Source organism: Girardinichthys multiradiatus, chromosome 10 (genome assembly GCF_021462225.1).
Source record: "Girardinichthys multiradiatus isolate DD_20200921_A chromosome 10, DD_fGirMul_XY1, whole genome shotgun sequence".
Classification (NCBI taxonomy): domain Eukaryota; kingdom Metazoa; phylum Chordata; class Actinopteri; order Cyprinodontiformes; family Goodeidae; genus Girardinichthys; species Girardinichthys multiradiatus.
Genome location: NC_061803.1, coordinates 11678623 through 11705434, shown reverse-complemented (window position 1 = coordinate 11705434; position 26812 = coordinate 11678623). Strand labels below are relative to the sequence as shown.

Below are 26812 nucleotides of genomic sequence, written 5' to 3'. Positions count from 1 at the left end.
ATGTCTCCTCCCTCTGTAAGTTAATTATTTTTTACACATGTCCACAGTGGAGGGATAGCTCATTTAAACCTGTTTGGTCGGACTTCACTGCTGAGAAAAACTGCCCCAGCCACATCAGTCTGCAAAACGCTCCTGAGATGATGTCTATTTCCTTTTTCCTGCTCTTTATCATCATGGGTAAGTTTTTTGAAATTTACATTTCTGTTTTGGCCATTGATTGAATTTCATAACAGCAATAGCTTTTAGTCTAGAACATTTTGAAGGATAGTTGTGTTTTTGATGGGCTATTTTACTTTAATCTTATAGCAGAAGAAAATCTGAACTGGATAATGAGGAATGCCGCACACTATAAAAGTTTTGCTTGCCACGTTCTACAATATATGTTTGTTGTTGATAAACAATATAGCTTAAATTAAACAGTGCCTTAATTTTGCTGATACTAATATTCTGATTTTAATTTAGATATTGACCACAGCATCAGGATGTAGGTTTGACAATAGGCCCGCTGCTTTTTGGTCTCTATTGAAAGATGTTAGCTGGTAGACTTGCTCCCACATTGAGTCGGATTCAGAAATGTTGCTATAGGGATGGTTAAAAAACCAAAAAAACATAGCAATCTTTTACTTGCTGGTGTACATGCTGTGCACGTACGTTCATCTGTAAATATTCTATCTCTACCTGAGAAACATGAAACATACACGAATACAGATTCCCCTCTAGAACAAGCTGCCAATTACGTTCCAAACACCAAATGTAGGTTATAGTTATCTCCACTGAAAAACCTCAGCATCATAATTCTTGGGACACAAAAACAGATGGATTTTTTCAGTGCTGATGTTGTCGTTAACTAGTCGCTGGAAAACCACATCATGTTAACTAAGGAGGATGCCAAAGACAACAACTTACAGTTGGATTGTCTGGTGCACACTGAGAGATACAGAAGCCTCACTGTTGAAGTCTACAGAAAACCAACACAGCAGTTCCTACTTTTTGAATCTCACAATCTATTTGAACTCATCAGAACTCCACAGCACCAACAGGTCTCCACAAAGACAGAAGCAAAGGACAAAGAACACAAGCACATCAGAATAGCACTTCAAACCTGTGGTTACCCAAACTGAGCTTATGGCATGCAGTATTTCAAGAAAACAGTCAAACAAGAACATTGTCATTCCATATGTGGATGGAGGACACATGAAACTATAGAAGGATACTTTCCAAGCATAATATATTTAAACCTGGCAACACTCTCAGACAGAGACTGATTCAAGACGCCGTAGTTCATTTACTGTACATCTCAAGGACTAGGGAAAAGGGACACATACTCTCCAAACTTTTTTTTTCACAGCAATCCAACAAAACACTTAGGATTCTCATGTTCTGGATGATTGAGAATCTACATCAGTGCAGTGCAAATATACAGCCATTCTCAAAGCAATTATCTGTATAGAAAGCAAGAAAATAAATTTTATGTCATTATAAGATGTACAGAGGAATTATTCTGCACAAAAAAAAATACTTAGTCAGCATGACGTTTTGAAAGTTAATAAACCTGTGCTCATATGATTTAATAAACTTATTCCAAAAGTACTATATTTCTATTTAAATAATATAAGTCTTGGTTAACTGTTGGTGCCAACTGTTTTTCTGTAGATGGGGTGTCCTGTAAAGTATGCAGTTATCAGGATGTTCTGGACTACCTAAACCTGACGGTAGACAACAGTGTGTTTAAACTGACCCGACCCGTTCTGGACCACACACACACCACAGTGGTGAAGTCGGACATCATCCTCTACGCCATTCTGTCCGTGGTACAAGCTGCTTTAAATGAGATGCATCACTGATCAGTAGGGATGTCCTGATCAGAATATTTTAACAATCCAAATCATTTACGATTAGGCTGATACGGGGTTCTTATTCAATCCTACTTTAAAGTTAGTAAAATCAATGACTTGTACATCCTTCAAAATGTCATGATATGTTGGACTTTGGTTTAATTGTTACCTTTGTTTTGAGGTTTTGGTATTTCAGTTCTTTGCGTTTCTCATGTTTCTCCAACGTTTCTTTGTAGTGCTCGTTTTCTTTTGTTTATAGCGTTTCTCCCTCAGCTCGTTAGTACGTACTTTCTCACAGCTGCAACACATCCAGGTAATTACACTCACCTGTTCCCTGCTCCAGTAATCATTGTCCACGTGTTTAGGTTCCTTGTTTTCAGCCCACCTCTGCTATTGTTTCTTATAATGCTTTTTGTTGCTCGTGGTTCCTCTTGTGGTCATGGGTTCACCTTGTGTCTTGAATTCTCAGCTGCCTTTGTTTCTCATTGTTAATTTATTAAACTTTATCTTTTACATATTTCTGCCTCTTTCCTTACTTCATTTATACTTTTATGCAACAGCAAAGCATGGCATGAAAACCCCTGGAGCTTTCGCAAGTGCAGTAAATTAATACAGTAAATTTCATATGTATTACATGGCATTTATTTTTATTGTGATTGTGTTCCACTTAACTTGCTCACCAGTGATATTCCAGATGCTGCAGGAACCATTTTTTAGACAGCAACAGATATTTTGTCCCAACTGGAGTTTCTGAAGGAAAGCCCAAACTGCCCCACCACAGGTTAACTAGGTTAAGAAAATTACAATAATGCTCTAATGTGTCACCACTTGCAAAGCTTTATCATTTGTTTCTAAAGATATATCTTATCTTACAGACACATACACCTAGGTGACATCTTTTTCCTGCTGTCCTAGGCTAATGGTTAACATGGCTCTATGTTTTGATACGTCTCGTTGATAATTCAGCTTGGAAAATGTATTTCAGTGTGGTTCCAGTTAATTGTGTGTGGACAAAACATACCAAAGTAGTTCATATCCTACTTATTTTAATCTCCCCACACACAGACAGCTGGCTAGGGTAAAAAAGCAATAAAAACACTTAAGATTTTAAGAAAAACTCAGATTGATTAGTTCAACAAAGTATAGTAAAAGCCCTTATAAACAGTTTAGAAAGTCGTGCAGCCAAAATCTATGAATTTTAAAAGCTCTATTTGCAAAATGCAACTGTACAGCTCATTGGGGAGAAACTGCCAACGACTTTGAAACCGATCATTTAAAAACGCCAAACGTGGACCCCAACGATTGAGACATCCCTACTAATCAGGTAATTAAAATTGTTCAGGCTTTCTAAAATTGTTTGTGTTCTTATTCTTAGGTTGAGAAAACACAAACCTTTGTGCCGTTCCTCTGGGCATCAGTGGTGAGCTGACTTAATCCATTTTGACAACTTTTTATGAAATCTTTATTCATACCCCAACAAATATTTTCAATAATAACAATAGTAGTAATTACAATGTGTGATTACGTTTGTTGGCAGAATATTTTGTCCCTTATTCCTTTCAATGTGTTACTACTGCAGCAATGGAAAGATGAACGCATCTCTTGGGATCCAGCTCAGTTTTGCGGAATCACTGAGATTTCAGTTCCTAAAGACATGCTCTGGAAACCTGACCTCTTAATCTATGAGATGTAAGCCTTCAACACACAGACATTGACTCTAGTTTCTGCCTGGAATTGCGATATGATGGCTGAATATTGCAATGGTGTCATCAGCTAGGATTACCCTAGATTTTACAGACTATTTTCTCTCTATTGCTTCATCACACTATCCCACCACGTTTTGTGAACTTCAGCATCTGAGGGATTCTTAATATACATCCAGTGTAAGCATCAACGGCGGTGAAATCCATTCAATAGACCAAACATATCATTGGCATACAAACTTTACATGCATGGCACTTGCATCCTACCAATAATGCTTTCCAGCAATGCTTATTGATATTGCACGCATTCATATTGTGATGACAGTTCAGATTTGATATATTTTACCAATCTAAACATTTTTCAAAGCAGATAAACACTTAAAAAGATAGCATTAAAAAAAGATCAATGTTCTCGGCATGTCTGCATGATAAATTGTGAGCAAACAACTAATGCTTCTGATTAACAATATACTTGAAGTATAAAAACAATTGAAAAGGTCATCAAATACAAAAAAGTGCCATTATTGAACCTGGGCACTGCATTCAAACAAAGTCCAGGCAATGCAGGGAACATCTGCTGATATCTATTTAAAGTATGTTGCATTATTGAAGACAAAATCGGTTTTAAGGTACAGAAAAACAAGAATAAGCAGCACATTTAAATTGAGCATCAAAACAGAGGTTAGAGTTAACCTTCTGAGCAGCTTGGGTGTTGTTACATGAAACATCTCCAAAACTGAAACCAACAAGAATGAAAGAATTTGGCCAATCAAAACACGTCAAATCTTTGTTCATTTAAAAAAAAACAACACATTATCCCAGTTTTAATTTCTAAAAGAGAAACTGTTACACAGAGAAACTGGCAGGTTTTGTTTGCAAGTTGAGTTGAGTAGAGTATCATTTGCATCAAGTAAGAGAAATGGTACAAAAAACTGATTTGTCAGGTCTTTCTTTCCCTGATTGAAGATTCCTTAAAGATTTCTTTGAATTTATTTTATTTACCACAAATATATTGCAGGACTCCATTATATGGTGTGTGTTGAAGTTCCTTCTGACAGAGATAATCTTGATAATAAAAACACAAATATACAATAAATAAATTTAATCCTGGTTAAGTCACTCTAACTAAGAGACTAGGAACCGGACTATTTGCATCAGATTTAAAGCCAGAGACCGATGGTCTCTAGGTTATGAGCAATAAATTGCACTTTTACATTTCGGTATTATAAAAAGCTACAATTTAATATTTGATGTTACTGCATTTGCAGAGGTAAACGACTTTACTGTGTGCTCACTTTTATTAAAGTACACACAACCATTTTTATACTTCTTTCAGTATAATACTGAGCAAACACAATAATCTTGCTATGACAGAAAAACGTCCAGCATCTGTTAATTTATTTCATTCAGAGCATGAAACGAAGTGCCATCTGAATGTTCAGCAAACACATTAAAAAAAGAAATGTGTGTGTGTGTGTGTGTGTACCTGAATGTTGTTTCAGGATACAGAAGGATGACTCTCCTCCAAATCCATACCTGCTGGTGAGTCATGAAGGATCCGTCTTTTATGATGAGGACATGCGTGTGGTTAGCACTTGTAAGATGGACGTCCACAAGTTTCCATTTGATACTCAGGAATGCAGCATATCCATTGGTTCTGCGGTACACTGTGGTGGGTATCAATTAGTGCTATGACCCATTTGTTTTTCCAGGAAACACTTTTAACATAATGGAACTGATGGCGACTCAGCAAAGTAGCAATGTTGAACCAAAGTTTTTTATTTGTTGTGTCGTCAACTGAGAGCAGTTAAAAAAAAAAAAAGGATCCAGGAATCTTTTTTAGGTTTCGGTTGTTTGTGTCTATAATCCTGGTCCCAACATTCCCCCACCGGCTTTGGAGAAAAGTTGTTTTCTTTTAAACAAAAAAATTCTCCGATTAGCTCTAATTTGTTTGATTGTTAAATTGTTTATCAATTTACAGTAACAGCGGCATTGTGTAGGGGCCCAAAGCAGCCGATTTGGCCTACTTGTTCTTATTGGAAACAGTTGACTTTGTAAAGTAAACCGAGTTAATAATCAAATTGCAGCTTTGGAGACCATTTACAGGTCCTTCTCAAAACATTAGCATATTGTGATAAAGTTCATTATTTTCTATAATGTAATGATGGAAATTTAACATTCATATATTTTAGATTCATTGCACACTAACTGAAATATTTCAGGTCTTTTATTGTCTTAATACGGATGATTTTGGCATACAGCTCATGAAAACCCAAAATTCCTATCTCACAAAATTAGCATATTTCATCCGACCAATAAAAGAAAAGTGTTTTTAATACAAAAAACGTCAACCTTCAAATAATCATGTACAGTTATGCACTCAATACTTGGTCGGCAATCCTTTTGCAGAAATGACTGCTTCAATGCGGCGTGGCATGGAGGCAATCAGCCTGTGGCACTGCTGAGGTCTTATGGAGGACCAGGATGCTTCGATAGCGGCCTTTAGCTCATCCAGAGTGTTGGGTCTTGAGTCTCTCAACGTTCTCTTCACAATATCCCACTGATTCTCTACGGGGTTCAGGTCAGGAGAGTTGGCAGGCCAATTGAGCACAGTGATACCATGGTCAGTAAACCATTTACCAGTGGTTTTGGCACTGTGAGCAGGTGCCAGGTCGTGCTGAAAAATGAAATCTTCATCTCCATAAAGCTTTTCAGCAGATGGAAGCATGAAGTGCTCCAAAATCTCCTGATAGCTAGCTGCATTGACCTTGCCCTTGATAAAACACAGTGGACCAACACCAGCTGCTGACACGGCACCCCAGACCATCACTGACTGTGGGTACTTGACACTGGACTTCTGGCATTTTGGCATTTCCTTCTCCCCAGTCTTCCTCCAGACTCTGGCACCTTGATTTCCGAATGACATGCAGAATTTGCTTTCATCCGAAAAAAAGTACTTTGGACCACTGAGCAACAGTCCAGTGCTGCTTCTCTGTAGCCCAGGACTGGGGAATGCGGCACCTGTAGCCCATTTCCTTCACACGCCTGTGCACGGTGGCTCTGGATGTTTCTACTCCAGACTCAGTCCACTGCTTCCGCAGGTCCCCCAAGGTCTGGAATCGGCCCTTCTCCACAATCTTCCTCAGGGTCCGGTCACCTCTTCTCGTTGTGCAGCGTTTTCTGCCACACTTTTTCCTTCCCACAGACTTCCCACTGAGGTGACTTGATACAGCACTCTGGGAACAGCCTATTCGTTCAGAAATGTCTTTCTGTGTCTTACCCTCTTGCTTGAGGGTGTCAATAGTGGCCTTCTGGACAGCAGTCAGGTCGGCAGTCTTACCCATGATTGGGGTTTTGAGTGATGAACCAGGCTGGGAGTTTTAAAGGCCTCAGGAATCTTTTGCAGGTGTTTAGAGTTAACTCGTTGATTCAGATGATGAGGTTCATAGCTCGTTTAGAGACCCTTTTAATGATATGCTAATTTTGTGAGATAGGAATTTTGGGTTTTCATGAGCTGTATGCCAAAATCATCCGTATTAAGACAATAAAAGACCTGAAATATTTCAGTTAGTGTGCAATGAATCTAAAATATATGAATGTTAAATTTTCATCATGACATTATGGAAAATAATGAACTTTATCACAATATGCTAATATTTTGAGAAGGACCTGTATGTTGTTTTCCTCCCACAAGAGAAGAAAACAAATGCTCTTGCAAGTGCGGGTGAAAGACACTTTAGCAGCTTGAACCCATATTTCCACATCTTTGTCTCCCAACAGTAAAGGAAATACGAATGTCTCCTTTCTCAAATTCCTCTCGGGCAACGCAGTTTTCCCGAGAGATAATGAAGACTCAGGGGGAGTGGGAGTTCCTGAAAATGTCCGTCGAAAGCTCCAACCTCAGCTTGTATGACAGACGTTGGGAACTGCTCACTTACACGGTACACAACCCAAAAAACAAAAACAAGGTGACAAATGCAATGAATTAAAAAGTAGATGTCGTAACAAGGGATTCCCATTCAACTCACTAGATCAGTTTACCAAAAACAATGGTTTGCATCTTAATGCATTAAGCTGGAGGAAATTATGACCCAGAACAACTTCCTGTCATACTTCAAAATAAGAGTCTCAAACATAGACACTCATTTTCATATCTATGGCTCATAATAATATCTGATTTACTTCACCAGGTAAAGTAAAATTTCTTTGCATTAAATATGGTATTTTGATCTACACATTTAGTACTTGAGTGCAGAAAACAATTTGGGTAAACATCCGAAAGGTTTAAGATCACCAAAATACCAATAATACAACAGTAATCTTCAAAGGTTATGATTATTTATACCAATAATAACTAAAACAGTATTTTTGAGGGCATATGCACATATCCTAATTTTTGTTTTAACAGCTCCTTACCGAGTTTAGGAAATACAAACTTTTCTTTGTTTTTAAATGTTATCTGTTTCCTCAGGTCACCATAAAGAGGAGACCTCTACTTCACGTCATAAATTTCCTGTTGCCTATCCTGTTTTTCCTTATTCTGGATCTCGCCTCCTTCTTCATTGCTGACCATCGAGGGGAGAAGCTGGGCTTCAAAGTCACGGTGCTGCTGGCCATCTCTGTCCTCCTGCTCATCCTTAATGACATCCTGCCCTCCATGTCCAACAAGACTCCACTGATAGGTATGAAACCAAGAAATAAGGGGACTCCCCTTGACCTGAGATATGCAAATAAACCTCACTAATGGCCTATTTCCTTCTTTAAGCGACCTACTGCATTGTGATTTTTGCTCTGATGCTGCTCAGTCTGCTGGAGACAATCCTGGTAACGTATCTGATGGAAAAAGACTCCGAAGATGAATTGTGGGAAAGTGAGGAGGACAAACACAAACAAGTCAAAACAAACTGTAGTTCAGGTGAGACACACTTTACCTTGGAACATCTGAATAATTTCTGTCACTGTTTATGTGTTTCCATTCATATGTGCTTCGTCTTTGTGATAAAATTTGTAGTTTTGTTGGCTCTACATTTGTTTTTTAAGAAAGAGGCCCCGCTTGCATTTATAATTTAAATAATAATATGTATGCATGTTTCTTTTTTTTACAACTAATGTGTTGTGTTTTTAGACAACAAAAAAACAAATGGCTGCCACTGCATCTGCCAAGCCTGTGACAGTGAGAGACAGCAGGATCTCCTTAATGCTGATGAGGAGGTAAAGCATTATGGGCCTGATCTTCAAAGATCCCAAACAAGGGGTGCTAAATTTTTTGCGAAAAAAAAAAATAATTGCACGTGTAATAAGTGGATGTGTTGCGTGTGATTTTCAAAGATTGCGCACTGCCCTATTTAAATGAGGAAATTGTGTGTGCTACTGGCTGGCTGCTACTGCCCCCAGCGGAACTAGAGGAAAAGCAAACAGATCCTCCCTGCTTGAAATATGCAGCGGTTGTTGTGCTGCATCGTTATGATGGACCACTTGCAGATTTTTTTTCCTTCTGTTCCGTTCTGCTCCTGCTTTTCTAAACTGTTAGTTTGTTAACTTTTGTCGTTGCTATTCACAGCAGCAGATTTGTCATCGCAACCTCGGCCCTGACTAAATTATTGCCCCTCAGTTTGAAGTTGTTCTGCGAGCAGATGCTTTATGTTTGTGGTCTGGATGGACCCAGTGAGACAAAGACTACCTGCTTGGCCTTTAATCAAAGTAAAGGATTACAGATTATTGCGCAGAAGGGAAGACCTGTGTCCAAAGTGGCGTGCATGTTCCGCCATTGGACCATCGGTGCCCAGATGTTCAGTGTTGTGTCTGAGTTGACAGCACCATAGGAGCGGGCACAGCTTCAAGTCCATGTAAAGTAGCAATAAATAACAATTAAAAACACTGCTAAGCATATAAAATTTGGTCTCAAAAGTAATGGAAAAACATCACCTTTTTCTGCTCTGAAACGGTGGGAGCATGTCCACTGAAGGAGCTGAACACATCCATGCGCAGGACCGTTCCCACCTCCGTGTCTTGTGTGAGGAGACAATACTTGCGAAGGCTGGCAGCACTTAGAATATTAAAAACATAAGCACACAACAAAACTTAATCCATTTGTTGGCCTCATAATCCTGTCTTTGGAGATGCTGGCGATGCCATTGTCAAGGGCTGCGACGTCAGCTGCGGTGATGTTGGGAGGATGAGAGTCGGGGAGGGAGATGGTCAGTACAACCTCACGAGCCAGCACCAACCGACTGTCCATGAATCCCAACTGTATCTCCTGGTAGTTAGTAAAACTATCTGGAAAAAAGTAGGCACTGCAAAGGCGAATGTTAGTGGTGATCCTGATCTCTCCATAGTGGCGTCTCTTTACAAAATTGTTCCAGAGTTTGTGCAGGTGGTCATCTCAGAAACTTAAATAAAGTCACCAAGCTACTACCCTGTGCATTGTGGCATCCAGGGAGGATGCATGAACAAGTTGAATGAGGCATAATTGGTTAGCTAGCTAGCAGCAAACTATCAGCGCTATCTCTGACTCGGAAGTGAGCAGGAGAACCACCAAGGCTACCGCACTTTACGTTTTTATACCACTGGAGCAGCAGGGGCAGGGCCGCACTTTCAGACACACTCACAAAATCGTGAAACACAGAAATCTTGAAACCCTAATTGAATTCTGACTCCACAATAAAACTCTCAATAGAGACTTTTTATGTTTAGAACAATACATCTATGGCATTTGTATTGTATTAAGAAGATGGCTGAATTCCCTTTTACATGGTCTTTAACTGTGTTGCTCGACTTAACTCAACAAATCGGCAAATCATTATTAACAATAAAAAAGACAAACATGTCGGTCAATTAATTTATTAGAGGTTTGCCTCCCTTGAACTTTTAGTTCTTTTCAGAGATCTATCGTGTTCCTTTGTTTTTTTTTTTAGAGTATTTATTTGAAGAGTTCGGAGTTTATCATAAACAGCCACAATATTTAAGCCTGAACGTAATATTAGCAACATAAAAATAGTTTGAAGGAGTTGGCTATTTGTATGTTATAGCTTTGCTAATTTTAAAACATAATGTCACAAAACTGTCCTTCAAAGAATTTACATTTAACATTTATGTACATAAAAATAAATTATTTTCCAATTATTTTGCTGAATTTGTTTAGTTTTTTTGGCATTATTTTAACAAAATACAACGTTGTTGACTGTAAAAATTTTTTTTGGTGACACAAAATCATTTTTCACTGTATAAACACTCCCCTGGCATATGTTCAAACTGATCCAGCTCCACTTGCTCTGCAATGACACAATGTTATTGTCAAAAAGGCAATGTGTTTTGTTTAGTGACAAGGTTAAAGCATTCATTTTCTTTCTCATCACATGGAAAAGACACCTTAAAATTGTAAATTTTCATCTGCTAAAAAGTGCTTTCAGTATCCAGTTTGCAAATGACGGATTTAATCCGCCTTATAATGCCTGTATTTGTTTCCTAGTAATTATATTATCAACATCACAGCACAGTGGGTCCATTTCATGATGTGCAATTACAGTTAACAGGCTGTGCGCTCTTCTCTGGTGGATGATCAGTTATGTGCGCACTTCACCATGATCAGGTTTGTGTTTCAGCAGCAGATGATCTCGCTGACAGCAATGGTGCGCTGGAATGATCCAGACGCAAGAAAACAGGATTGCAAGAAGTTTTATCATAGGAGATAATTTATGGCTTCTGTTTGTGATTGGCTCCAAATAAAACCTTAGATAATCCTACATAGAATCCTCTATTCTCATCTATTTTTAATATTTTTATTTTCGACAATCCAAATCTGTTGACACATGTTCAGAAGATACTCTCTCTCCTTAGTCTATCATTATATCTATGCCTCCTTCTGGCCAAAGTGACAGCAGACATTTTTTTGCATCGCAGTTAATGCCTTCATTTCAAACGTGCTAAATCTAGACACAACAGCATCTGCAATCCGTTTCAGGTTTGATAAATCGTGTTACGGGTGGTAAAGGATATCATTTGCATATCTTCCTCCCATAAATTTACGTGTTTGGGCCATTATCATATGTTTTGGAAATTTATGAAGGCAAGACGCTAAAATGTTTGCGTCTGCTGTTCCGCAGATTTTACACACGCAATCTGATTAGCATCTGGGTTGTATACCAGCTTTTAACAGGTTTGTGTATGGTTTTGTACACGCAGACCTATTGAAGATCAGGCCTTATGTGTATATTTTTATAGAGGTTCTTAGGCTTTACTTTTTCAGATTATGCTTTTGATTGACAATCAGAAGCAGTTTAGAATAAACACACCCTTATAAATTAGGAACAACTAATGACTAATTTCTCTTTTTTCTGAATTGTGGTGTTCCTATCAAATATTATTTTTTTAAACCAAAATCAACCATGGTTGCAAATGAGCTGAGTTATTTCTAAATATTAAATAAAAACACTAAATACGTCCTTCTATACTAACAATACTCACCTATTGGAAGGAAGTTGTTTTGCAGCTCAAAGCTGTTTACAAACTATTTACACTGTAAAGGAAAACATTGTTAAAAATAAATGTGCAAGATTTACAAATCAAGTTTAGCAAAGAATACAGTCATGATTAAAAGAAACTAGGTTGTTTTCCAGTAGTAGGGTGTCACATATCTGGACATAATCAGAATCAGAATCAGAATCAGAAAAGCTTTATTGCCAAGTACGTTTTTGGACATACAAGGAATTTGTTTTGGCGTAGTCGGTGCAATACAATACAAATTAAACAGTATAAACATATCTACAATATAATATAAATATATGTGCACAGTTTTAAGTGAGTGAGAGTAAATATAGAGCAGTATAAGATGCAAGAGCAATACAACAGTGCAGGTGATCATTGTGCAAGTATGGCAGTGCAAGTAAAGCAGGAGTCCAAGCTGAGCGTTAATGTAACGCATCGAGTTAATGAACATGATATGGTATTCTCCACATTCTAAAATTATTTAAATCTATCTTCAAGTGTACAGAAACAAACAGGCTCTACACTGTTGTTATTTATTAAACAAAAGCAAATTCAACATGCACTGCCTGGCCAAAAAAAAAAGTCGCCACTAAAGAAAAAGGTCGCACACTCTAATATTTTGTTGGACCGCCTTCAGCTTTGATTACAGCACGCATTCGCTGTGGCATTGTTTCGATAAGCTTCTGCAATGTCACAAGATTTATTTCCACCCAGTGTTGCTTTAATTTTTCACCAAGATTTTGCATTGATGATGGTAGAGTCTGACCGCTGCGCAAAGCCTTCTCCAGCACATCCCAAATATTCTCAATGGGGTTAAGGTCTGGACTCTGTGGTGGCCAATCCATGTGTGAGAATGATGTCTCATGCTCCCTGAACCACTCTTTCACAATTCGAGCCCGATGAATCCTGGCATTGTCATCTTGGAATATGCCCGTGCCATCAGGGAAGGAAATATCCATTGATGGAATAACCTGATCATTCAGTATATCCAGGTAGTCAGCTGACCTCATTCTTTTAACACATACTGTTGCTGAACCCAGACCTGACCAACTGCAGCAACTGCAGATTAGAGCACTGCCCCCACAGGCTTGTACAGTAGGCACTAGGCATGATGGGTGCATCACTTCACCTGCCTCTCTTCTTACCCTGATGCTGCCATCACTTTGAAACAGGGCAAATCTGTACTCATCAGACCATATGACCTTCTCCCATTGCTCCAGAGTCCAATCTTTATGCTCCCTAGCAAATTGAAGCATCTTTTTCCGGTTAGCATGACTGATTAGTGGTTTTCTTAAGGCTACACAGCTGTTCAGTCCCAATGCTTTGAGTTCCTTCGCATTGTGGTATGGAAAGGCTCTTACTTTCACTATTAAACAGAGTTCTACTGTTGTTTTTCTTCGATTTGATTTCACCAAACGTTTAAGTGATCGCCGATCACAATCTTTAAGAATTTTCTTCTGGCCACATTTCTTCCTCGAAGACGATGGGCCCCCACTATCTTTCCAGTTTTTAATAATACGTTGGACAGTTCTTAACCCAATTTTGGTAGTTTCTGCAATCTCCTTAGATGTTTTCTCTGCTTGATGAATGCCAATGACTTGACCCTTCTGAAACAGACTGAAATCTTTTCCACGAACACAGGGTGTGTCTATCGACATGGTTGTTTAAGAAATAAGAAGCAACTCATTGCATCAGTTGGGGTTAAATAATTTTTTGCCCGCTGAAACATAATTGCCCATGCAGTAATTATCCAATGGGAGGCTCGTACCTATTTACTTAATTTAATCCAGGTGGTGACTTTTTTTTTGGCTAGGCAATGTATGAAAAGCTAAGTGTACACCCTTACTACTTTTATTGGATTTTAGAGAGAAGGTAGCACCCAGGTGCTGCTAATTAACTAGCAAACAACTAATTACCAGGATGCCAGGGTGGAAAGAAATCAGCAATGACCTTAGTGAAGCAACTGTTGCTGCTTATCAGGGAAGAGCCACCTTCAAACACCTTGACAGCTCTACACAAAATTTTGATTTAAACAATTCTAGAACAAGATAGAGTCCCTATCAGACCAAGTTTTATTATGTTCCTATGTGTAAAGCCATTTAACTTTTCACTATTCACAGTTTAAAGTCTTTATTCTAAGACAATGGTAGGATTTGTGTTGTGTGCATCTCATACCACTAGGATGATCTCAGAAACAAGGTGGAGACAAGATGAGCAGAACAAAGTTGTATCACACTGAGTGAGAAAGTAAAAGAAAATTAAAACAACTGCATCTTTGTGCAGGTGAACAACATCAGTCACTCGAGGGATACAAATGTTTTGCTGTTGATCCTGGACGAGTTGAAGAAGTTGCAGAACATGATGAATCAACATCTTGGCCCCAGAGAGGAAAGAGTGAAGTCTGTATTCTGGGCAAAGAGAATCAACCGATTTTTTTTTATTTTTTATGTTATAACTGTTTCACTCTTTCTGTCCTTCATCTGTATGGAATGGTACTGTTAGAAATATAAAATCCTTCATTGCAATACCGTATTGTACAATGTCCAATCAGTATGTATTGTATCTGTAGCTGTGCTGTTAGAAATATTCTGCTTTGTAACAAATTTCATGCAAATTAGCATTTTAGGCTTTTCTGAAATTAAAACAAAGTTAGAGAATTCAACAAGCAAATACTTTATAGTAGAGATACTTCAATCCATCCTCAATAAACTAATACAGAAAGTGAATACATTATAAACAATTCAGCTGTGCAGCGAGCGGCTGAAACACCAGTCATTTGCATATTAAGACATTCAAAGCAAAGTGCTATGAAGAAGGAGAAAAGCATTTGTGTAAGTTTTGACCTCACATGTTTTTAACTGAAACTATACTAAAATATGTTACAAGCTGAACTGCTGCTTAAATAGCTTTAACTTACAGAGACAAATACCTTAGATCGGTGTAGAGTAGAAACATTTCTGATTGAGACATCCCTACGTACTACACTATATGAAACTTTTAATTCTTATTTTTGCTTTTTTTATTTACCAAAAAACTGTAAAAATTGTTCAACAGAATATTTAAAAATAAAGCTTCAGTCTTAACTTTATTAATACCATTTCTGTTTTTCCTTTCATTTTAAAATACTAAATTTTTCTGTTGAGTGAATTTCTTTCAGATAATTGGTAAAAACAAAAAGAAAAAAAAAAAAAAAAAAAAAAACATAAGGTCAAACAATGAAGCCTTGAAATTCCTGCAACCATTAAATCTAAATTTATATAGAAATCATAAACATGGAAACTCTGTTTGGGGTCAAGCTACTAACTAATATACAGTATATCATATATGCACAAAAATACACACAAGGATAGATGTTTCTTACAGAGCAGCAGTAACAGACGGTTGTACCATGGATGGCTGGAAAAATAAAAGTTAGGAGATTATATCCTGTGTATGAAAATGTAAAAAGCTGTAGAAATAAAACAATTACCTTTTTCTGTTTCATATTAACCAAGCTCAGTGCATTCTGCTTTTAATCTGAAAAAACAACCCCAAACAGAAACCCCTAATCATTTAGCATTTCAGATTTTTGCTCAAAAGTTAAAACATTTGTTTAAATGTTTATATTTTATGAGTCCACAAAACATACACCTGCAATTTACTCTTGAAGTGGCCATTTATGGATTTTGACCCTTAATTTAATTTAATCAAAAATATTTTGTTTTAATGAATATTATATAAGTAGAGCCTATAAAAATTTTTTTATGAGGGAATATAGTTGAATATATTATTCACTAATTAGAAAAGAAATCAAAACATACTTTTCAAAATAGGAAGACCTAAAATGTGCCGTGTGATTTTATATTTATGGCAATGACTTATGCAGTCTCCTGGATGTCAGCTTGACTCCTATGGTTCGTGTTACCTTATCTTTCTCAACTGAATAAAGAAATATATTTCTTTCTTTGACCACACAGATGTCATTAATTTAAATGTACAGTTTTTATGTTTTAAATAGGAGCTAGGTAGCCTAACTGCTTACTGCAACTCACTGATCCTGAGTTTTACAGGAATGTTTACCTCCAAGGGAATTGAAAACAGCTGTTCAGCTGCATTTTTGCCATAATCCTTTTCATATTGATCAATAAAAGACATTTGAACTGATGGTGGCAACATGTTTCCAATTTCTCCAGTTAAGTACGATCTGCAGACAGCAAATGCTTGGGGAAAGAGATTCAATTATGAACTCCCCTGCATGCTCATAAATGTGTATTTTTAACCTTGTTAAATAATCTAGTTTGAATATTTAAGAGGCCAGTGCGACAAGTTTCCGTTTCCTTTGTAATTTGATCTGGAAATAATTTTGTATGTTCGATTTGGACATGTGGGCGTAGCCTCTGTCTGGGGATGGCTGTCTGGCTAATGGGAATATGAAAAAAAGCAAAGAACACAACATTTACAACTACAGTTGTGGTTTGCCCAGCCCCTTTCCATTATAAGACCATGGTGTCATCAACTGTAAAGACTCACTGAAAGGACAAATATACGCATGAATTTTCAAGACGGAAGGAGCCATGCTGGTTAGCTTTCTTTTTCTGCTCCTCATCTCTGGTAAGTCTGATACACGAAGTCAGTCTGAAAAATCAGAAGCAGTTTACAGTTAAAAGTGGTTTAGTGAAGTTATTTTTACAGAGTAAAGAAAGGCGAATTCACAACCTTTCAGGAATTATAGACTGTTTTTGATATGTTGTCTGCTTGCCGGGGCTGTTGAAAGATTTACCATGAGTTAATTAGCCGACAGGGATCTTTGTTTTACAGGCCTTTTACAGAAACATCATGGTAAATGTGAATTTTAGGAGGAATAATATGCATGCCTTGTTAGAAATATTAAAATGGACTTAAATAGATGATCTGTATGTATTTATTTTTTCTTTTTAATAGGCTACAAAATTATCCAGTGCTTCAAAAGGATATGTTTTCTCTCAAACAGTAGAGAAATCTAAATATCTTTGAGAGATAAAGAGATAACGATTCCTGGAAACATGCTCACATTACTGAATAACCAGTGAATTGGTTATTCTAAACCCTGTACTGCTGTTAGTGCAGTCTCATAATGGCCTCTTAATGCCCACAATCAATTCCAATTACTGCTTACATCTGTAAAAGGGTGTTTTTGATACCCTCGTCATAAAGATGAATAGTTTTTAAGTCATCATGTTATATCATGAATAATGTTTTGCTGTGTTTTTCTTCTGTAGATGAGGTTCATTGTGAGCAAAACTGCAGTTATCAGGATGTTTTGAACTATTTAAACCTGTCAGGTAACAACGAGCTGTACTCGATGACCCGGCCAGTTAAAAACTATAAAAATCCCACACAAGTATCACTGGAGGTTCTGCTCTATGCCATCCTAGATGTGGTAAGTAATCGATGTCAATGTCTAAGGAAATATATAAGATCATTTCTTATATGTCATTATATATAAGATCCCTGTGTTTGGGCTTGCAGCTTACGTTATTTATATTCATTTGAATGTCAGAAATAGAGGAATATGAAAAATATAACAGTAAAGGAAATCAAAAGCGAGCACAAGTACCAGATAACGCAACCAAAAGTTGACAAAGAATTAAGATTTTATCTCTGGAGCTCTTCCCAAAAGGAGTGGTGAGTCTCTAGCTCAACTCAGAGCTCAGACAAGTTGTACCTTAAAAATGAGAAAGTCAGTAAAAATGTTTACTGAGAGTAGTTACTTGGACACCTAACATACCGGCACCCTATGCAGGCATTTAACATCACTAGATGGTAAACTCAGTCTGATGCTGGAGAAAAAAAGAAAAAAAAAATAGTCAGAGACTGCATTCTCCCCAAAATGTCTAAAAATGCCTGTAAAATGCCTGCCCAAATTAAATTAAATGCTGTTCTTGAACGATTTGGAGCACATGCAAAAAGCCTGGTCTTTCTGTAAAGGTAACACTGTGAATTTTTACACTGAACATCCATCCATACAGTAACTGTAACCAGTTTTCAGTTATTGGAGTTGAAACACACATTCATTTCAAAATCTTTCCCTTATCTGGATATTTTTTGTTTGTTTTCCTGTAACTGTTCATGGATGGGTCAAATGATAGATACAATAGATACAAGTCTTGGCTACTGCAAGTTTGATAACAACACCAAAAGAAATGTATTCTTGGTTTTCCTGTGGGTATGTCCAAACAATTTCTCTATCATTATCTCAAATATTATTCACAATTACTACTGCCATGATTGGGTCTGGAGAGACCATAGGCTGACAGAATCTGTTGAAAGAGGTGTCTGTTGTAAAAAGAGAAGCTGGCATCCATTTTGGCCCTGCAGTGTGACATAAATTGTCAAATTCTGATGTCAAAATAATGGATTTCATCATTTTGGAACCCACTTGCAAGCTGCTTAAACTGCCCGTGGGTGGTGGCTTGTTAGATGGTTAAATGATTGTTCACCATTGCAGGATATGGCCATTTTAAACATTTTTGCATCTAACTCCACAAAAAGAATGCACAAAAGTTTGACCAAAATGAAAACAAAACATAATCATATGTTCTATCGTAAGGGAAAGTCTTTTCATGATCCCAGCAGAAGTCTGGATCTGGGGATCAAGAATGAGGGAAAATATAGGGCCATTACAAAATTTGATAGTGTAAATAACAAAAAAAAAAGCTAGAGATGTACAACCAACGCCAAATTGTTGTTAAGCTCTACTGGTTTGCTAAGGTGCTAACAGATTTGTAACTTTTGAACTCATATAAATGTGAACCCAGTGTTAGTGGTATGTTCTTACAGTAAAAGAAATCAAATATCATAAATCACCAGAAAGCGTAGAATTAGACCTTTTCTGTTCTTTCACTGAACTGGAGTAGCTCATTTTGCCAAGCTGAATCCATGGTGTCAGTGGCCCTACGTTGGGTTTACAGTCTCTGACTGTCTTGTTCTAACAGCAGCTACTTTATTTTTAGATGGAATTCAGAAAATTGTCACTAGATATTGACAGACTATGGGGCTTTTTCAGGTTTCTCCAGCATTTTCTAGAAAACTGTAATAGCCTTGAGTACTCCGAAAGTACATAACAGCTTTCCTCATAAAGAATCTTGTACATTAGTACAAGATAACATACATAAAATCTTCCTTTTAGTGACTGGGTTAATGGGCAGTAATGTTACACATTTTTTAATCTTCACTTCACTCTGTCTGGTAAAGGATTTGGCTTTAAGTTGTGTTTTTACCTCATATCTTATTTTTTACAGGTTGAAAAAGACCAGAAATTTATTCCTTATGTGTGGACAGTCACAGTGAGTTCTTTAGAACAATTTTACTCTCATATTTACCACTACATTCCTCTCTTTCTTGGTTTTAACCCCAGGATTGTTAATTCCCTCTATACTATTTTCTCTTAAGAGATGGAACAATGAACACATTTCCTGGGATCCCAATCAGTTTTGCGGAATTGATAATGTTTCTCTACCTTCTGAAATTTTATGGAAACCAGATCTTACGATTGAAGAAATGTAAGTGTTTATATGAGAATACAATGACATTGTGCATGTGACGTAGAAACATTAAGTTTATTTGTTAAACTGATTAAAAGATTTTCCTTCTAAATAAAAAAAAAAATGTTTGTCTGGACATTCAATATGACTCTTGTATGAGCCACTAAAAGCTTTCTTCTGGTTATGGGGTTTATGTGGTTTCTGGAACTTGAAACTCTTTAGAGAGGTGACCCAGAGGCTGCAAGCTCCAATGAGAAATCTCAAGAGTATAAAAACACTCAAATGGATGGGTGGCGGGCTGCTGGATCCAATGAAAAATTTGGGATGATATTACATAGACAGCATTGATAGATGATATCTATCTTTATGATAACCAACCAAGGCGAGCTTGGCAAGGACGTTCATGAGGGCTGGTCAGGGGCTTAACAAGTAGACTCAGTCAACAAATCACAGGATAAATAATTTGCAGAAATAGTTTGCAGTGAGGACGATGGAGACTCTGATGATGGCTCACAAGATGACAGAGAAGATATTGATAGTGCAGGAGAAGACTGCTGTTCCAGAGACATTAAGTGCTGCTGTAATGGAGGTTTAAAGATGGAGATTAATGAGATGCTGGAAGTGACAGGGATGAAGACTCTGCGGGCATCAAGAGTGGACACAATGGAGACAACAATGATAAAGGCAGAGCAAGAGAGGATGATAGCCCTAACAGTGAAACCATATTGCTGGAGATGGCGCAGGACATCAAGATGCTTATGAGAGTTCAGGGAACTTTGAATCTGGAGATGGGGCAGAAACCATGATGATTGAGTTAAAGATTTTAATAAAGGTGATGAATACTCAGAAGACAAAGGTGAGGAATGCTCTAATAACCGACACTCTTAACAGGAGGGTGCAGACGCTAGAGATGATGCATACATTGGAAATGAAGGAGTTGCATTTGCTTCAGGAGATGAGATTGCTGCAGGAGATGCTGCGTCCTGGAGGACAAGTTGCATGCTCTAGCTCTATACTATAGATGTTGTTGTTTTTTTCTCAGGTGGACATGCTGAATGAATCCAGAGATCTGGGTGGGGGCATGGCAATGTGACTAGTGAGTGCAGACTGGATTTAGCTGTGAGTGTTGGTGGCTGGGCATAGAAGATAAGAAATTACACTCTTGTGAGGAGCGTGAAGTAACCCAGGATGGTGAAGATCAGTCTGGTCACAGCATGCTCTGCTCTCAAAGAGAGAAAGCCAGTCAAGACATGTTTTCTCAACCTATCAGCAAAGGTTTGCCAAGAAAGTGAACATATCACCTGCTAAATGGACTCAAATGCCTGCAAGAGACAGGCAGGATCATCTTGATCTTGGGTCTCAAACTCTGTCTCTCAATGGCTGGTGTGCTACTATTTTTAAATGTGTTTCTGCTTCAACCCACCTTAATCAAATAATTAAGTTTTTAAAAAGCACTGCCTGAAAAAGCTGACATGTTGAGGAGCTAAGACACCAATTTGATTGAGGTGTGTTGGACCAGAGTCACATATAAAGATCAGACCCCCCCTGATCTTGATTGTAATTTCATAAAAATAAAATGATTAAACTAAAAACCATACAGTTAACTGGGTACATAACTAAAAATGTCAGTCAGTCATTTTCTACTGCTTATTCCATAGTGGATCACGGGGGAGCTGGTGCCTATCTCCAGCAGTCTATGGGCAAGAGGCAGGGTACACCCTGGACAGGTCACCAGTCCATCACAGGGCAGCACACAAACAACCATGCAAACACTCATTCATACACCTAAGGGCAATTTAGAGAAACCAATTAACCTAACAGGCATGTCTTTGGACTGTGGGAGGAAGCCAGAGTACCCAGTGAGAACCCACACATGCACAGGGAGAACATGCAAACTCCATGCAGAAAGACCCCCAGATGGGAATTGAACTCAGGACCTTCTTGCTGCAAGGCAACAGTGCTACCAACTGCGCCACCATGCAGCCATTAACTAAAATGTAAACTCTTAATTTACTAAAATACAAAAAGATAAAACATTGAAAAGCACAGAGAACACATTAAGGTCCTACAGTTCATGACAAGACGCTATTTTCATGAGTCACCATGTGACTTAGTTAAATTAAGCTCTAAACCCTGTGGGCTTTAGATTGTGCCTTTATGTCTTTGTCCTCTTCATTCACTGATCTGTAAATATGATGCCAGGGCTTTTGGTTGACAGTATTGCTTTGTCATGTGTGAACCTCAAGGTTTTCAAAGGTCCATGATCCCTTTTTGTGCATTTGTCTGTTTAATTAATACAGGACAGAGAAAGACAAAGCCCCTCCAAGTCCTTATCTCACCATCAACAACAAAGGAGATGTTGAAGTTCAGAATGACCAGGTGTTAGTGAGCACCTGCATGATGCATACATACAAATTTCCTTTCGACATTCAGAGTTGTAACCTCACCTTCAAATCCATCATACACACAGGTAAGAGCAGGATCTTAACATATCTATAAAAATTTTGCATCTAGCAGCAGTGGGATTAATTTGAGCTCACACCAAAAGTTAAGGACAGTCATGACAGAAAATAACTGTTACCTGTTATCAACATTACCTGATGGACTCCTTGACAACTTACTATGTTTACGGTCCCCTATAATTTCTTCTTGTTAAATATGTGATCAGGAAGGTATTTGAAATGATCTGGCAAGATGATGTGGAGAACATGTATATCCCCAAGGTAACCTAAAGGAGAAAATCTGATTAGTAATACTCAATATTTATTTTTAAGTTGATCAGACTTCCAAATGTCAGGGATTCAGGTTGTGTAGGACCAAAACGCAGGCAAACACTGGGCAGCGGCATGATGAGAAAAATTTTCTTTAATGAAAGCTTTCCAAAAACTTACATGGGTGACAACAATAAGACGTGGATATTCAGCAGGGAACAGCTAGGTAGTTAATGGGAGGAACCAGCGGGGAACAATGAAAACGAAACAGCTTAAATACAGACGGGAACCAATGAACAGAGGGACAGAGTAATCATGGGGAACAAGGAACAGGCTGCAGGGAGACTGAGGGGAATGTATTTCATAAAACTAATGAGCATGAGGAACTGAGAAGCAAAGGAAACTAGACTAAATAACAAAAGGGAAAACAGATCTAAAGGGAAATATTATAATATATAATGATCAAATCAGATCAATAGCTAGCTTAAAAGCTTCAAAGAAACAGAGCTGCGGCAAACAAGACCCAAGTCTATCCTGACTGAGGAGGATGGCTTATAAGTGTGAGAGAAATCCCATCTAGTCACTGTTAGACAACTGCAGCACAGAGTCTATGGAGGGTTCTGTTTAATAAACAAAATAAACAAAAGATTCACAGCTGATTAAAATATTTGTGATGTCTGTGTTTAACACTGAGCAGAGGTTATAATCTTTGTGTTATATGACAGCTGTTTCCTTCCCTGGAATCTAAAACAGCTTTTACATTATTTTATTGCTGTTTCAGCCAGAGAAATCCGGCTACAACCAAGTGACAACTCTTCAGAGGCCACAGAGTGGTCTCGGGAGGTGATGCGGACCCAGTATGAGTGGCTGTTCATCAACATGACAGTCACTGCTAACAACGCCAGTGAATTAAGTGATCAAGACATAATCATTTATACTGTAGGTATCTCTAGCTTTTTCTGTTTTAGAATTGAATGACCTTTCCTATATTCTGTATTGTTTTGGTCTTGACCTTGGTAGGGATTTAAGGTGTTACATCTTCTAATGGTACAACGTTGAAATTGCTTGAAAAAAGAGCAATGCAACAAGAACATTTAAAGATATATTTAAAAAAATTAAGCTAAACAGTTTTATGGCATTCCAAAAGCCAAATTTTGGTAAACATTGGTATATAAGGTATATTTTCCACTTTTGATGAGATTTAATCCAAATCCTAAATCTTGTTTCTCAGATCACAATGGAGAGGAGGTCTCTGCTGTATATTGTCAACTTCCTGCTGCCTGTTCTCTTCTTCTTGTGTCTGGACTTGGCCTCCTTCATGATCTCAGACTACGGTGGAGAGAAACTCAGCTTCAAAGTCACTGTGCTGCTTGCTATTACGGTGTTACAGCTAATTCTCAATGAAATTCTGCCTTCCTCCTCTAACCAGGTCCCTCTCATAGGTAGGATAGGTCCTTGCTGGACTGCTTTTTATGTACAGTAAATATGATAGGACCTCATTAATCTTCTGCTGTCTGATCCTTTTTAGCCACTTACTGTATTGTGGTTTTTGCTCTGATGATGCTCAGCCTCCTGGAGACGATCTTTGTGATGTATCTGAGAGAGAAGGGCTCCCGAGAGACACAAAGAGGTGGATGCATGATGCAGGAATCTATCAAGGCCAATAAAGGCAACTTCCACAGCTGCTTCACAGATAGGAGATTAATGTTAGCCCAGCTCCAGGGAAACTGGGCTCTTTAGTAGTTACTAGTCGTTTTGCTGTGAAGTACTGTCGGCATCTTATCAACATTTTCATCTTCTTTACTGAAAGCTAAATGCAAAGGAATTTAATAGCATTCCTCAAGGGCCACAGTCCTGTATATTTGAAATGTGTCGCTGCTCCAAAATAGCCAATACAAATGACTGAAATGCCTCATCAGGATTACATCAAGTTCTGCAGAAGCCTGCAAATGAATCGTTCATGTGGTTCAGTTGTGTTTAACTCTGCAGATAACTAAAACATGCTGGACATCAACCCTTGACGACTAATACTGTGCATCATTGGCCAAAATGTTATAATATTATCTCCGTGATAGTGTGACTAAGCAATGTTAACAGTGGCCTGTGTCTAATAAGCACTGCCACAAAGACTGTTACACAATAAATATCTTCATTTGTTTATAAAAAAAAACACTAATTAAAAATGTACACATATTTCATGAAGATATTTTAATTTCTTTTAGATTATTGTGATTGTGCTCAGAACTAAGCGGAATACTTTAGTTGTGAAAGGTATTGCTAATCCTGGTTCACTGAAATGGCTGAACAGGAAAATGAATTAGCTAAAATAGCTAATAATCCACATTAATAGCTCAATTCAGAACTTATAATCAAAGTTTTTTGCCAGTGAAATAACTAGAATATAAAATTTTCTTTCTGTATTTTTCAGCAAATTCCTCAACTTTAGATATGCAAAGATGGGTAACTTACAGTTTTGAAATGTCCTGTGAATTTATTCCTTCAAAAAGCAAAAGCAAAACAAACAGATAAACAACGGGTTAAACTAGAAGGTGTGAAAACGTCAAAAACATTTAAATATGCAATGCTGATGTAACTACTTTGATTCAGATCATTTAATTAGAAACATGGTATATCTGCTGCCCTCCTCAGGAAAGCAACCACAACAGCATTCAGGAAAATCAAGTGTTAATAAGCAATAATGTAGCTATTTAAGTTTAGTTCAATAGTCTATTTAAATAGCGCCAAATTACACCAATTGTTATCTTAAGGCACTTTAAAAAACAGCTCTAATTTATATGCAATTGTATAGAATACACTTTTTCCTTAACTTCATTTTAAATCAGTTACATCTTTTTCCAATAGAATTAAGTCACATAGTCACATTTCAGTCATGTTAAATATTTTCAGTTTGACCCTAATTTAAAATCAGTTTATATAAATATTATTCTAGAGGGTAAAATGTTTGTCTTAAGTGTTGAAATTTTATACAACCTACTGCAGTAGCACCTGTGTTTCTTTCAGACACACATGATTGGACTCAAGGTAGTTTTAACCACAATGTGTCTTCAAGTGAAACTGGTGAGGTTGCGCCTGGTGCCGAAGAGGTTAGCATTAAGTTATTATCATTGCAAACAACGTAAAAGTGCAAAATGCAGCCCTCGCTTCAGTCAACTGATCTATTTAACCACTTTTTCAGGACAGACACAACAAACGGACGGGGAACTGTTACACCTTGGAGAGGCTTTCAGATGAGCTGAGGGCGATGGAGAAGTTATTAACTCTGTTCTTGAAGTCCAAGAAAGAAGATAAGACATCTGGCTACTGGACCAGAGTGGCTAAAAGAGTGGACAAATTTTTCTTTTTGTTCTATGTCATACTGGTCCTCCTGTTACTGATTCTAATTTTCTCAGAGTGGAAAAGTGATTAGAGCTCATCATTGCAACATAATATAATTCAGCTTTATATATGCAGCCCCGATCCACCTCAGCATTTATCTGAAACGCTTTGCAGAAATAGTGAAAAATGCATTCCACTTCTGTTGATGTTATTACAACCTGATTAATATATCTGTTCTATACAATGTGCATTGATATATGTTATACCCATTCATCAGAAGTTGTTCAGCTCAGAAAACTAACTTATTCCTTACGTAAATAAAAAGTGAGAAAACTGTTTTAACAATTGTCAAATACACATTTTTCCTTTTTCTGTCATTAAAAGCAACATCTCAGCTTCTCACAGATTGCTAAAACTGTACAAGTCAGTAGAGTAAAGGTTTTTGAAGTGGCATCAAGCTGTTTAGGATTTCTGCACTGAAATGTTAATAACGTAAAGCAAACAGCTGAATAAAAATCTAAATGAATGGGACAAAAATGTAAATAAAGTATGATAGGTTTTTAAAAATTCATTAGACATATTTGGATCTTTAGAAACCTAAACTTTTTGGATAAAGTAATTTGACATATTTACCTAATTTTTATGAAGCTTTGTTGACATATCAACAGCAGTCATATTATTACATGACAGCCAACTAGAAAAAGTTATATTGGCTTTTTGGTAAACCATGGATCTACAGGGGTTGAACAATGAAACTGAAACACCTGGTTTTAGACCACAATAATTTATTAGTATGGTGTAGGGCCTCCTTTTGCGGCCAATACAGCGTCTATTCGTCTTGGGAATGACATATACAAGTCCTGCACAGTGGTCAGAGGGATTTTAAGCCATTCTTCTTGCAGGATAGTGGCCAAGTCACTACGTGATACTGGTGGAGGAAAACGTTTCCTGACTCGCTCCTCCAAAACACCCCAAAGTGGCTCAATAATATTTAGATCTGGTGACTGTGCAGGCCATGGGAGATGTTCAACTTCACTTTCATGTTCATCAAACCAATCTTTCACCAGTCTTGTTGTGTGTATTGGTGCATTGTCATCCTGATACACGGCACCACCTTCAGGATACAATGTTTGAACCATTGGATGCACATGGTCCTCAAGAATGGTTCGGTAGTCCCAGCGCCATAGAAAGAGAGAGTTACGACACTCTTTGAACTCGCCGATAGGCGGTCACGTGGTTCA

The 26812-nt window shown here is 37.7% G+C and overlaps 2 protein-coding genes across 3 annotated transcripts; both read left to right on the top strand.

The window, feature by feature from the left end:
* The first annotated feature begins 48 nt into the window (after nucleotides 1-48).
* Nucleotides 49-16165, top strand: LOC124875617 (5-hydroxytryptamine receptor 3A-like). Its single transcript, XM_047377884.1, has 10 exons — nucleotides 49-177; nucleotides 1654-1811; nucleotides 3211-3255; nucleotides 3415-3524; nucleotides 5041-5210; nucleotides 7319-7479; nucleotides 8010-8220; nucleotides 8304-8453; nucleotides 8664-8749; nucleotides 14306-16165. Exons 1-10 carry the CDS (start codon nucleotides 138-140, stop codon nucleotides 14522-14524), a joined length of 1350 nt encoding a protein of 449 aa, XP_047233840.1. The 5' UTR covers nucleotides 49-137; the 3' UTR covers nucleotides 14525-16165.
* A 319-nt stretch (nucleotides 16166-16484) lies between these two features.
* LOC124875503 (5-hydroxytryptamine receptor 3A-like) lies at nucleotides 16485-25913 on the top strand. Of its 2 annotated transcripts, XM_047377714.1 has the most exons (10): nucleotides 16485-16612; nucleotides 17260-17420; nucleotides 19282-19326; nucleotides 19433-19542; nucleotides 21825-21994; nucleotides 23017-23174; nucleotides 23467-23677; nucleotides 23764-23865; nucleotides 25257-25339; nucleotides 25432-25913. In XM_047377714.1, the coding sequence occupies exons 1-10, from the start codon at nucleotides 16576-16578 to the stop codon at nucleotides 25660-25662; spliced, it is 1308 nt and encodes a 435-aa protein (XP_047233670.1). In that variant the 5' UTR covers nucleotides 16485-16575; the 3' UTR covers nucleotides 25663-25913. The 2 variants fall into 2 exon arrangements, with proteins under 2 accessions (XP_047233670.1, XP_047233671.1); XM_047377715.1 differs by lacking the exon at nucleotides 16485-16612 and having other exon boundaries at nucleotides 17286-17420; nucleotides 19435-19542.
* The last annotated feature ends 899 nt before the right edge of the window (nucleotides 25914-26812 follow it).

What these genes read in the sequence shown, in the direction of transcription:
- LOC124875617 (XM_047377884.1), top strand. Translation starts at nt 138, where the DNA reads ATGATGTCTATTTCCTTTTTCCTGCTCTTTATCATCATGG. An exon ending in TCTACGCCATTCTGTCCGTG is followed by an intron (nt 1,812 to 3,210) that starts GTACAAGCTGCT and finishes TCTTATTCTTAG; the next exon opens with GTTGAGAAAACACAAACCTT. An exon ending in CAAAACAAACTGTAGTTCAG is followed by an intron (nt 8,454 to 8,663) that starts GTGAGACACACT and finishes TTGTGTTTTTAG; the next exon opens with ACAACAAAAAAACAAATGGC.
- LOC124875503 (XM_047377714.1), top strand. Translation starts at nt 16,576, where the DNA reads ATGCTGGTTAGCTTTCTTTTTCTGCTCCTCATCTCTG. An exon ending in TAACCAGGTCCCTCTCATAG is followed by an intron (nt 23,678 to 23,763) that starts GTAGGATAGGTC and finishes GATCCTTTTTAG; the next exon opens with CCACTTACTGTATTGTGGTT. An exon ending in CTCCCGAGAGACACAAAGAG is followed by an intron (nt 23,866 to 25,256) that starts GTGGATGCATGA and finishes TGTTTCTTTCAG; the next exon opens with ACACACATGATTGGACTCAA.